The sequence below is a fragment of the Artemia franciscana genome, chromosome 1 (assembly GCF_032884065.1).
Source record: "Artemia franciscana chromosome 1, ASM3288406v1, whole genome shotgun sequence".
In the NCBI taxonomy this organism is placed as follows: domain Eukaryota; kingdom Metazoa; phylum Arthropoda; class Branchiopoda; order Anostraca; family Artemiidae; genus Artemia; species Artemia franciscana.
Genome location: NC_088863.1, coordinates 18963251 through 18977322, shown reverse-complemented (window position 1 = coordinate 18977322; position 14072 = coordinate 18963251). Strand labels below are relative to the sequence as shown.

Sequence of the window (14072 nt, the reverse complement as noted above, 5' to 3'; positions counted from 1 at the left end):
AGCGTAGATATATAAAAATGTCAAGGCATAATTATTATCTGCCAACCATAATTTCCTTCCTCTTTTACAAGCAGTTCTGACTGCTCTGCACTAGCATTGGCTACAGATTGATGTCTATCCAAGCACAAGCATAAGCGCAGCCTATATTAGGCATATAAGTGGGACATAGAAGCCTTAGACAGTTTCATTGTACTATGTCCCAGTTTCATTAAAAGTGCATTCACTCAGGAGCGCATTTGGTACGTGACTACTACTTTATGAAAATATTTCTACTCAGCCTCTGTGTTGAGCTAAGCTATATAAATGATTTATTGCCCATGCCCTGAGCGTACAAGCATAATATCACAACTGGAGTAACATTTCTAAGATTTCTGAAAATTCTCATTTGCATGGCTATAGTAAAATTCCGATTAGATTCTAATATTATGCCGAGTTAAAGTAGCAACTGACAGCACAGAAACGATAGTTTGGTTTCCTTCAATCTATTTCGTCGCTCAAAAAAGGTATTAGATACCAAGATTTTCAAATGAGCCATTTCCCAATTTCTTCAATCTATTTCGTCCCTTAAATAAGGCATTAAGATGCCAAGATTTTCAAATGACTCATTTCTCAATTTTTAATCATCATCCATTCTAAAAGATACGGCCAATGAAAAAAAAACAATACATGGGAGAAAAAGTGATCTTTACTAAGTTTAAGATCCCACGTAGACTATAACAAAGGACTACAGAAACCCTTAAATACCAACTTGATGTAAATCGAACAACATTAGTGAAATATATCCTCAGGCTACTGGGTCTAGATTCTGGACTTCTTTATAGTAATATTAGCCTCGGATTTGTAGTACAGGAGCTCAAAAACCTTTTAACTCCAATTTTGATGGGAGTAAAATCCATTTTTTAAACGCACATGCCGCACACTGTATTTTTTTAAGATGCTCAACTAGAAATTACAGCCTCCAATTTTTAATAGTCAGTTCAAACCATTAGACACGAGCTTTGGCAAGAATCAAACAACATCTGCGAAATTTGTGCTTACCAAGTTTCAATTTTGGAATTTTAAATTGCATCATATAGCTCTGATTTGCAACCAAAAAAGCTTAGAAATCCTTTGATACAAAATGTGGTAGAAACCGGAAGCCCACTGTAGGGATATTGGGATTTCAGTCTCAAATTTCTAATTAGTGGCTTCAAAAATCCTAAAACCTAGTAGGAAATGAAACACGATTTATGAAAAATATGCTTGTAATTTTTTTTTATTTTCTATATTGTAATATTAGCCTTAAGTTTATAATCAACAAGCCCAGAAATTTTTTGATGAAAGCTCTGGTAGAAATTAGAATCAACCTACAAACAATGTAGGGTTCTTGCTATATTTCGTTTTAAGACAAGCAAATTAAATTTTAGCCTGATTCTATAATAAGTGATTTCAAAAACACCTAATTAGTACTTCAAAAAAACACTAGTTCTGAACATTTCTTGATCCTTTTTTTATCTCGATCCTCTATATCACAACACGAGCCTTGTAATCATCAAGCACTGAAAACTGCCGATACACATGGTATGTACTGGAAAGATTGTGAGTTATGTTGGTTTTACACTCTTCTATGATGCTGATACTGTAGTTTTTACCTAACATTTGTAAGAGCTGACTCAAAAGAAGTGTGCAATACATCTTTGTGAAAAAATGAAAGCAGGGGAGGGGGTCAAGGTCAGAGGGAGCAATTTTTGGCCCTCAGATTATAGAGACAGAGCCTCCTTGCTTCATTCTGATTTTAATAGGGATTAACAGGTTTAACAGGTTTTTAAACCTCAAATTAAAGAGACTAAACATGTTGGCTCGATTCTGACTTTAATAAGGTTTAACACTTTTCTTCTAAAATGTATCTATAAACCCTATTTTTTTCTCTTTTTTTTTAATGGGTTGGCAACTTTTCAAACTTGAGACCTTCATTTGTGGCCCATGCAACATGCATCTCTGGATGCATATTCTTGTGGATTTTTCAACTGTTCTAATTTAAAAACTGATTTTGAAATTTTAGTCCAATGCCATGCGCGGCTGTAAGAGCACACAGGACAAGCGAAACGACAGTTGTGTGCCTACTATTAATTTATTCACTGAAAAAGGGTGCTAGAATGCACATTTTGCATTCGAACAACCCCTCTTCAAACTTTCTAATGTTGTCTGTTCAATAAGATGAACCAAAAAAAGAAACAGCGGATACTTTACAAGTCCGCGCTATTATATTAGCAACAATTATATGTTGGAAGGATCCTTTTTTTATTGTTAGAACAACCTTTAGAACCTTTGACCTCTTGAAATATAAGAGCACACAAATTAATCACAATACATCTCAAATACAATAAATTGATATATGACTTACAAGGTTATCACTGCCATCTCCTATTCTTTTCAAAATACTGGGATCCGGAATTCCACGTGAAGCAAATGATTCTAGCTCTTTTAGCAAATCTTCTTTTGTATTTAAGGGAGCTTCAACAATTTGTCTCAAACGAAACTGTACCTAAAAACAGAATAAAAAATATATCAAAAAGTTGCTACAACCAAGCGGTCCCTATAATCATAATAACGAAGTGATAACCACAAATTAGTCATCTAAAAAGGCAAGTCGTACCCAAGCAGGTTGCACTTTCCTGATGATTGACCTTATGCACCCTTTTTTATAGGGCCTTATGCAACCTTTTTCATAAGATTGACACATGACCAACAAGTACTCTGGACTCGCAGGTGAATGGTGACACCTATAGTTTTCTAAGTGTTTGATTAAAAGGCCAGGGGTAAACGGCGGGAGTAAGTATGATCATATTATTGGACAAATACTTGTTTGTTAGATTTTAGAAAGGAACGCCCGCCTAGAGTCTCAGGTAGGTTGACCAAGAACTTGAAACTGATATAGGATCGTTAGGCCGCCTGGAATGAGAGGTAAACAAGGCACGCCTGCCTATGGTCTTAGGAAGGTTGACCGAGAATTTAGAATTGACACAGGACCGTGAATTTGCGTGGAATGACAGGCAAACAAGCGTAAAAAGCCAAATTGGGCCAAACTTAACAAGCGTAAAAAGCCAATTGACAAACGTAACATTTGCACTATTAAAAACTTAATTCAATGTTAGTAGACCAACAAGTTGCCTGAAAATTCAAGGGGAATAAGCGTCCAAATCCTAAAAGGGCCTGTCTGACTAGAGTGTTAGGCAAGTGAACCCATTTATTAAGCTAGACAGTTGGGCTAAAAAAATTAATTAAATATTGGTTGACCAATATTTAGTTGACTGTCTGTGATTGTGTCTTGGGTTTGACTGTCTAGGCTTGTCAGAAGCTCAGAGAGTTTTACCAACAAAAAGCCGTTAGATCACCTGGAATGAGAGGCAAACAAGGCAAGCCATCCTGTGGTCTTAGGCAGGTTGACCAAGAATTTAGAATTGACACAGGACCGTTAATTTGCGTAGAATGACAGGCAAACACGCGTCCGAAGCCAAATTGGGCCCATTCGCAATGAGTGTCAGGCAACGTGATTGATTCAATTCATAAAGTTAGACTTTTGCACTAATAAAAACTTAATTCAATGTTGGTTGACCAACAATTTGCCTGGAATTGCAAGAGAAATAAGCGTCCAAACCGTTTTTTAAAACTGATTCCTCATCTCTAAATCAAAATCCAAGGTAGCCTACTACCAGAGCTGAATCTACTCACTTCTATTTTGACTTGTTCATCCGATGTTCATCTATAGTTTACCATTACAAAACTCAAAAAACAAATATTTTTGTGTACATGAAATCGAATTAACCATTGACAATTACAGAAAACATGTAGATCAAGGGTGCAGCTATAGTTTTGAGTTTGGAGGGGAATAAAGAATGAGCTGACTAAATCGTAAAGCGTTCCTACAAATGCGGACACAAAAGCTAAACTAAACTAAAATATAAGCTAAAACACTAGCTATATTGCAATGGAGCTTCAAGGGGAGTACCCCCCCCCCTAGCAACAACCCTGGTGTAGATAATTTCTATTTTGTAAGATTATTATTGTTCTAGACGTGATTGCATATAAAATTATACAGAATATATATTTTTTTTCTTTTTAAACTATATTTAAAAATAAATAAATCATTTTGCTTTGTTCATCGTCGATTCTGTCAAAGATAATAAATAATTCCAATGTTAGACATCAATGTCAAGTTAAATTTGTGAAAAGGTAGCATTTTCTGCTGAATAAAACTAAAACCAACTGTAAACTTGTCTACTGAATAAATAAAGAAAAGTGAATTTTGGGAAAGATGAGCAAGAACAAACTACAGTATAATGTATTGGTGGAGTAGTACATGTGAATGAGACCTTTAATCTGGGTTGCAATCTTTAATCTGGGTAAGACGATCACGTCTAATACTAAGAAATATTATACCCCATAACTCCTAAAAATAGAGTCACATCAAAACAAAAAGCACACCATTAGAACCATCTTGTCCCAAGTCCCTATATAGGAAACTTACCGTCCCTTGGCTTGAATAAAAAGGAAAATATATTGGCTTACAAATCAAGAAGAGTGTCTGCAACCACGATATTCTGCATTAGCGCATCTTTTTTCGTTTCTTTTTTGTCACCTCAGATAGCTTGGCACTGGAACATCGTAGAGACCTGTTTAGTGGCTCATTAAAAAAATATTTTTAAAATATAGTCGATTTTTTTCGAAATACTGCATTTTTCTGCAACACTGCGGTAGCTTATGTTATTATAACATCAGGAATTGGTCACCTATACGTGCTTTTGTAATAAAAAAAAACACTAAAACAAAATCAATGTTTTTACAAAGAACTGCATTTTCATATACTAAACAATGAATGTTGTCACAGTTTTATTAGAACTATGACGTAAATACAAAAATGCTATATAATGACTTTAGCTCTGATGACATCTGTTATGAGGTCATGATTATAATTTAAGGGGGTGTAAGTACATAGCTTAAACAGTAAGATGTTTTCTTCTAAGCAAGCTAGATGTAACAAAATTGATGGCAGTTAAAAACATTTTTTTATTAATAAATGATTTTTAATTTAATTTTATTTTTTTACGGAAAACTGCATTTTCTATAACACTGTAGTAGGTCATGTTATTAACATCAGGAATTTATCAAATCTACGTGCTTTTGTAATTAACCAAAAAATATTTAAAATAAAATCAATATTTTTACAAACAACTTTTTTCCATTATAAAAAGCATGTAGACATAGTAATGTAAGATGCAGTATTTTTTTTTTGGGGGGGGGGGTAACAAAAATCTGATTTGTCAACTGATATCAGGATAATTTCTGAAAGTTTCAAACAAAATAATTTTATTTAACTGCAAAAACATTTATGGTGTCTGAGCGACACCATTGATTAGTTTGATTAGTTTGGTTTTTCTTTCGCTTAAATTGACTCGTTATGCCATTTTATCGGGAGGAACTTAATACATTGAAAATATGTTATGGTCTCAAGAGATTCCGGGTTGCAGCGGTAGCTAGCAACCTAGTAAGAGACGATCATGTCCCTTAGTAAAAACTACAATAGCCCATAACTCCTAAAAATGCAATCAGATTAATACAAGAAGTATCCGGGTTGCAGCGGTAGCTAGCAACCTTGTAAAAGACGATCATGTCCAGTACTAAGAGATATAATCTATATATCTATCTTCTATATATATAAAAATAAGTTGTTTGTATGTTGACTGACGTCATGCATGTTTGTCGACTGACGTCATAATAAGGATTGAGCATTATGCCGTCATGAAGTTGTTTGTCGACTCACGTCATGTTTGTTATGACGTCAAAGTTTGTGTACATGACGTCATTATAAGTATATAAGAAGGCCTTTCAAAGAGAAATTATTAATATAGATTTTAAAATGACAGAAGAACCTACAATGGCAACAGCCGAGGAAGCTGCTCAAACAGTCTATGCCAAAAGGCTTGGGGCTAATAAAGAAATTATGAAAAGAAAGCGTGCCGAGGAATCACAACAACAGCGTGAAAACAGGCTTGCGGCTAATAGAGAAAGTATGAAAAGAAAGCGTGCCGAGGAATCACAACAACAGCGTGAAAACAGGCTTGCGTCTCAAAGAGAAATCACTAAAAGAAAGCGTGCCGAGGAATCACAAGAGCAGCCTAAAAATTTTCACCTGGCATTCAGGTACAGCCCAGTCGCTGATTATAGCTTGAGTAGATGGGTTCAAATCGGGACTATGTCTAAAATGTGTCCCTATTGCAAGGCCTTGAAATTTAATGGTGAAACAATGGGAATGTGTTGCGCCTCAGGAAAAGTTAAACTTCCTCAACTGGCTGCACCACCAGAGGCATTGAAGACTTTGCTTACTGGAACTACGTCAGAATCTAAGCGTTTTTTGTTAAACATCAGAAAATATAACTCATGTTTCCAAATGACGTCGTTTGGTGCCCAAATCGAAAATCAAGATCAATTTATGCCTACTTTCAAAGTAAAAGGTCAAATTTATCATAGAGCAGGGCATTCTACCATTCTCAGACGAGAATCATAAATTTTTACAACTGTACTTCATCAGTGATAGAAATTCTGAATTGAATACATGTTGCAAAATTTCTCCCGACGTTGAAAGGACTATCGTTTCCCAATTGCAACATCTTTTCCACGAAAATAATAATTTAGTGCGTCTGTTCAAAACAGCCATCGATTTGATGCCTACTGATACGCAAAAAATTGTTATTTCCGCGGACAAAACGCCGCCTGGCCAACATGTGCGTAGATACAATGCTCCAACTATCGACGAAGTGGCAATCGTTATGGTCGGTGATCAGTTTTTACCTCGAGATAATATTCTTCATAAGCGAAACGCTCAGTTGGTGAGAATTGCTGAAACTCATCGATGCTACGATGCCCTACAATATCCTATCATTTTTTCGGATGGAGCCGACGGCTATCACTTTAATAATAAATTGCAAGATCCATCCACTAACAAACAAACGGATAAGAAATGCAGCGCAATGCATTATTATTCCTATAGACTAATGATTCGGCAGGATGAAGACAATTATATTTTAAAATGCCGTCAATTGTTTCACCAATACATCGTTGATATGTATACAAAAATTGAATCAGAACATTTGCTATTTGTCCGTCTGAATCAGACCAAGCTCCGCTTTGAACAATACATTCATTTGCGGGATGCAGTTGTAAATGACGGTAATACCACAAACGTTGGAAGATTAACGATTTTACCTTCGTCACATGCTGGCAATCCCCGTCATATGCATGAATATGCTAAAGATGCTATTGCGTATGTTCGTCTCTATGGTCGTCCAGATTTATTTATTACATTTACATGTAATCAATCTTGGGACGAGATACAGCAGATTTTACTTCAAGGACAATCGGCGGTTCATAGACATGACATTACGGCCCGTGTCTTCCGGCAAAAGTTGAAATCACTGATAAACTACATAGTAAAACTTGAAGTGTTTGGGTCAGTGCGATGCTGGATGTACTCAGTGGAATGGCAAAAACGAGGTTTGTCACACGCACATATACTAATCTGGCTACATGATAAAATTACTTCTAATGAAATTGACAATGTGATTTCCACTGAAATTCCTGATGAAAATGTCGATAAGGGGTTATATGATATTGTTGTAAAAATTATGATACATGGACCTTGCGGGGCACTGAATGAAAAATCACCATGCATGGTCAAAGGAAGGTGCACAAAGCAATATCCTTGAATTTTAAATCGTCGAGTGGGTTGTTCCATATTCACCTTTATTGTCAAAAACGTTTAATGCCGACATAAACGTTGAATACTGTAACTCCGTAAAGGCAATCAAATACATATGTAAATACGTCACCAAAGGCAGTGACATGGCAGTTTTTGGCTTGCAGCCCGAAATCAAAGATATCGACGAAATCGTACAATATCAGGCTGGAAGATACATAATCAGAAATCAGTTCTTTCTCCGCCTGCTTTTGGTGAATGTACCCGGTCCGACGTCCTTTGAGCATTTGAGAACTGTAAACGGTATTATACATCACACTTACCGTAGTGCATGCCAAGCTCTGAATTTATTGGAGAATGACCAACATTGGGATAAATGCATCGATGACGCGTGCGAAACGTCAACTCCAAGTCAAATTCGTGCATTGTTTGGAATCATACTAGCAACATACTCTCCTTCAGCTCCTACAGAGTTATGGGAAAAATATAAAATGAAAATGTCCGAAGATATACTCCATCGAAAACGGTTAGAGACGTCAGATATGACTTTTGATTTTACAACACAAATTTATAACTACACTTTAGTTATTATTGAAGATTTGTGCGTATGTATGGCAAACAAACCTCTTCGGGATTTGGGAATGCCTTCACCTAATCGTACCGCTACTGTTTCGACATGTGAAGAATTGGATCGTGAACAAAGTTACAGCACGAGTGATCTATTGTCGTATGTACAAAATAACATTTCTAAGTTAACGTCGGAACAAAAAGACATTTATGATACGATAATGCATTGTGTCGATAACAACTGAGGAGAAATTTTCTTTTTGGATGCGCCAGGAGGTACTGGTAAAACGTTTGTGATAAAACTGATTCTGGCATCAATTCGATCAAAAAATTATATAGCGTTGGCAATTGCGTCGTCCGGAATAGCCGCAACGTTGCTGCCTGGTGGAAGAACTGCTCATTCCGCTTTGAAATTGCCTCTGAATTTTCATTCTATAGAAACTCCCACGTGCAATATTTCCAAATCATCTGGGATGGGTAAAGTATTGCAGCAATGCAAACTTATTATTTGGGACGAGTGCACAATGGCACACAAAAAATCGCTCGAGGCTCTGGATCAATCATTGAGAGATTTGCGAGGGAATTCGAAACCCTTTGGCAGCACATTAATATTGCTTGCGGGAGATTTCAGGCAAACATTACCTATAATACCTAGATCAACCCTTGCAGACGAAATGAATGCTTCCCTGAAAAAAATTAATTTATGGTCACACGTAAAGACATTAAAATTAACTACAAATATGCGTGTCCGATTGCAAAACGATGACTCTGGTCAAACATTTTCAGATGAATTGCTGGCAATTGGAAACGGAAAGCTCCCAGTAGACTCAATTTCAGGACGTATACAACTGCCTGCTGAATTCTGTAATTTAGTAACGTCCAAAAATGAATTGGTTGAAAAAGTATTTCCGAATATTCTAACCAATTATAAAAATAATAAATGGCTAAAAGAACGAGCGATTCTGGCAGCCAAGAATAAAGACGTCCACAAAATCAACAATATTGTTTTGACCAAGATTCGAGACCAGGCAGTCCTTTACAAGTCAGTCGACACAGTTCTGGAACCAAATAAGAGGGTTAATTATCCATCTGAATTTTTAAATTCCCTGGATCTCCCAGGGTTTCCACCACACGTGCTACAACTAAAAATAGGCGTACCAATAATATTGTTACGAAATATCGACCCACCAAAGCTTTGCAATGGTACGCGACTTGCCGTAAAAAAAACAATGGAAAATGTAATAGAGGCAACAATCTTGACAGGGCCTTTTGAGGGTGAGGCTGTTCTTATTCCTCACATTCCCATGACTCCAACGGATCTGCCTTTTCAATTTAAAAGATTGCAATTCCCAATTCGATTAGCATTTGCAATCACCATCAACAAAGCTCAAGGGCTATCATTAGAAAAATGCGGTATAGATCTTAATACAGATTGTTTTTCCCATGGACAATTGTATGTTGCATGTTCGAGGGTCAGTAAACCTGACAATCTATTTATATGCACTGACAATGGGACAGCGAAGAATGTTGTATATTCGCAAGTTTTACGTAGTTAATTTGTATTGTATATGTATATCTATCTATCAATCTATCTATCTATATAAAAATAAGTTGTATGTAAGCATGTTTGTTTGTTTGTAAAAAGAGCCTTTGCATATGACGTCATTATAAGTATATAAGGCTTTGTATATGCACAGACAATGGGACAGCCAAGAATGTTGTATATTCGCAAGTTTTACGTAGTTAAAAACATATATATATATCTATCTATATTCACAGGTGGGACACAGGGACACAACTACAATGACGCGTAACTAATATGGCGCGTAACGACTTACGAGCACGGGGGGGCTTGTGGGGGCGCGAAGCGCCCCCACTAACTAGGTGTGGGGGTGGCGCGAAGCACCACCCCTACAGCTAGTGTATATATATATATATAGCTAGTAACTATAACTATATATAGCTAGTAACTCATAACTCCTAAAAACAGGCAGTTCAAAACAAGAAGTACATTACTAGATCCGCATTGTCTGAAAACCCTATAAAGGAAACTTGGCGTCCCTTGGCTTGAACAACAAGGGAAATAAATATGCTTGAAAATCAAGAAAAGTGGCTGCAATCACGATATTCTGCATACATGACATCTTTTTTTGTTTCTTCTTTTCCACCTCAGATAACTTGGCACTGGAACATTGTAGAGAGCTGTTTAACAGCTAATTTTAAAGGAAATTGATGGGGTTGAACCCCTGATGTAATTAAAAAAAATATACATTACAATAAATTTTTTACAAAAACTACATTTTTCTACACCACTGTAGTTTCTTATGTCATTATAACATTAGGAATTTGTTACCTCTGCGTGCTTTTGTAATTAAAAACCGCTAACCAGGTTGCAGCGGTAGCTAGCAACCTATTAAGAGATGATCACGCCTCAAAGTAAAGACTAAAATGACCTATAACTCCTAAAAATGGAGTCAGATCAAAATAAGAAGTACACCATTACTTATAATAAACAACAAACACTAGCTCATAAACTGAAACGTTAATTAATATTAGTAGCCTCAGCTTTAACAGCAGTATCATCACTAGTGACCTTTTCTAGGGTATTTTGCAATATCTGACTTCCTTAGTTGCTTGATTTTCTGAAATTCGTCTCTTACAATTCAAACTGTAATTCCAAAGCTAGTTTGTAATTTCAAAGTTATAGTAAAGAACGAACTTTAGCCATAAGGAACTGAATCCTGTAGTTCATTAATATTATCTTCATTATTTTAGCTAGAAGGCAATTAAAACGAGTTTCTTTTTAAATTTTATCTTTAAATTCAATATATTAAAAATTCTCTCCTATGGGGAATCGAATCCCGATCTCCCGTATGATGTTACATAAAGGATCAGTCTAGTTAATCATAATTAGGGATTTTGTAAATTTCATCGGTATCATGGCAGTAGAGATGGCTGAAACCTAGTAAAAAACAAACAATGGTACATATTGGACTTAGTTAGCTGTCTGATTCTTTGAAGTTCGTCTCTTGCTATTCCAAGTAAGAAAAAGCCATAGGTTTTTCCCTGTTTGTGATTTTTATATTAATCCGAGTTGCAGCGGTATTATTAGTTAAGACAGTGGGTGTCATGTAGTAGTTATTAATAGAATCCGGGATGTAATAGTAGCTTGCAACCTAGTAAGAGACAACCATATCCCATACTAAAAAATACAATAGCCCGTATTTTCTAAAACTAGATTCAGATCAAAAAAAAGAAGAACACAATTAGAACCGCCTGGTCCAATATCCTTATATAGGAAAGTAACTGTCTATTGGCTTGAATAACGAGGAAAATTCATTGACTTGAAAAACAAGAAAAGTGGCTCCGACCTCAATATTGTGCATCGATGCCATTATAGTAAAGAACGAAATCTAGCCCTTTGTACAACACCGCAATAGCAAATATCTTTAACATAATCTTGCATACGAAGATCAAAATAGTATTTTTCAGATAGTCATTTTTACAATGGATTACAACAATTCAAAAACCTTAAAAAAGATATTTTTTGAACGCAACCAGTTATACAATGTCAGTGGGATGGCCCGAAAAACGAAAATTTTCAATGATTACAAATAATGATTCTCTAATTGGCAAGGGATTACAACAGTTCAAAAACCTTAAAAAAGAAAACCGAAAGTTATGAAGCTTAGTACATATCCATGTTAGAAATCCCATTAGCTTCAATGATCAAATATCTTTGAACAGATACAGTATGAAAAGACGTTAGATTGCGTAAAGACCAAAAAACTGGTAATTACAAAAAAAATTTGTATTGTATGTAAGACTTGCTCTATTAATCAAATATATTTGAAACGAATGTAGCATGGAAACACAGCAAATTGTCTGCGGTTAGAAGATAAGCGACAATGAGAATCCATATATAGGCCTGCTGTGTGCCACGGCCTGGCGGCAGGTAATTGCAAAATATTTTTATATATTTTAACAAGGAATTACAAAAACCTTAAAAAAAAAACCAAAAGTTTGAAGCTTAGTAGATATCGTTGTTAAAAATCAGACTTGCTTTAACAATCAACCATATTGAAAAGACTTGAGCAGTAAAAGACAGCAAATTGTCTCCAGTGCGACAATGAGGATCCATATATAGAAGCCTGTCGCGTTGCCGAGTGCCGGGACACCCGGTACGAATATATACTATCTTTATATACGACCAATAATTATATATATATATATATATATATATATATATATATATATATATATATATATATATATATATATATATATATATATATATATATATATATATATATATATGTATATATATATAAATAAGTTGTCTGTGTGTGTGTGTGTCTGTCTGTCGAGTGACGTCATGTTTGTGTGTCGACTGACGTCATGTTTTCGACTGACGAAATTACAGACCGGGACATCGGGACACAAATGACGACCGGGACACCGGCACATAGGGAATATAAATGACGACCGGGACACTCAAAGAGAAAGCGACCGGGACACAAGGAATGTTCGATTAGCATCACCATCAACAAAGCACCGGGACACAAATGACGACCGGGACACAGGGAGTATAAATGACGACCAGGACATAAGTAAAAAAAACTAAAAAAACTAAAAAAAAAGATAAAAACTACAAAAAAACTAAAAAGAAAAAAAAACTAAAAACTAATAAAAAAAACTAAAAAAGCTAAAAAATTAAAAAAAATAAAAAAGAAAAAAAAAGAAAAAAAGGAAAAAAAATAAAAAATAAAGGAGAAAAACAAAACTAAAAAAAAATAAAAATAAAAAAAACTAAAAAGAAAAAAGAAAAAAAAAACTAAAAAAAAAGTAAAAACCAAAAAAAAACTAAAAAGAAAAAATGGGAAAAATACAAAATTTATTTCATCATATACCATTTCAAAAACGAATGTATATACAGACCGGGACACCGGGATACAAATGACGACCGGGACACAGGGAATATAAATGACGACCGGGACACAGGGACAAAACCACAACGGGGACGCCGGGGGGCACAGGGGGATATATAAATGACGATGGGGGCACATGGAATGTTCGATTAGCAATCACCATCAACAAAGCTCAAGGGCAATCATTAGAATCATGAGGTATAACTAAAAAAAACTAAAAAAAAAAGGTAAAAAACTAAAAAAAAGACCAATTCAAAAACGAATGTATATACAGACCGAGACACCGGGACACAAATGACGACCGGGACACAGGAAATATAAATGACGACCGGGACACAGGGACACAACTACAACGGGGACGCCGGGGGCACATGGGGGATATATAAATGACGACGGGGACACAGGGAATGTTCGATTAGCAATCACCATCCACAAAGCTCAAGGGCAATCATTAGAATAATGATGTATAGATCTGAATACGGATTGTTTTTCCCATGGACAATTATATGTTGCATGTTCAAGAGTCGGTAAACCTGACAATCTATTTATATGCACAGACAATGGGACAGCGATGAATGTTGTATATTCGCAAGTTTTACGTAATTAAAAACATATATATATCTATCTATATTCACAGGTGGGACACAGGGACACAACTACAATGGCGCGTAACTAATATGGCGCGTAACGACTTACGCGCGGGGGGGGGGCTTGGGGGAGCGCGAAGCGCCTCCACCAACTAGGTGTGGGGGTGGCGCGAAGCACCACCCCTACAGCTAGTGTATATATATATATATATATATATATATATATATATATATATATATATACTAGCTGTTGGGGTG

The 14072-nt window shown here is 35.8% G+C and overlaps 1 protein-coding gene across 3 annotated transcripts in view; it reads right to left on the bottom strand.

Moving 5' to 3' along the window:
• LOC136026636 (RUN domain-containing protein 1-like) overlaps nucleotides 1-14072 on the bottom strand; it is a 169177-nt gene that overhangs the window by 98782 nt on the left and 56323 nt on the right. For all 3 annotated transcript variants that reach the window (XM_065703370.1, XM_065703383.1, XM_065703379.1), the window contains exon 3: nucleotides 2384-2524. In XM_065703370.1, coding sequence (XP_065559442.1) covers nucleotides 2384-2524 — 141 coding nt within the window. The remainder of the gene's footprint in view (nucleotides 1-2383; nucleotides 2525-14072) is intronic.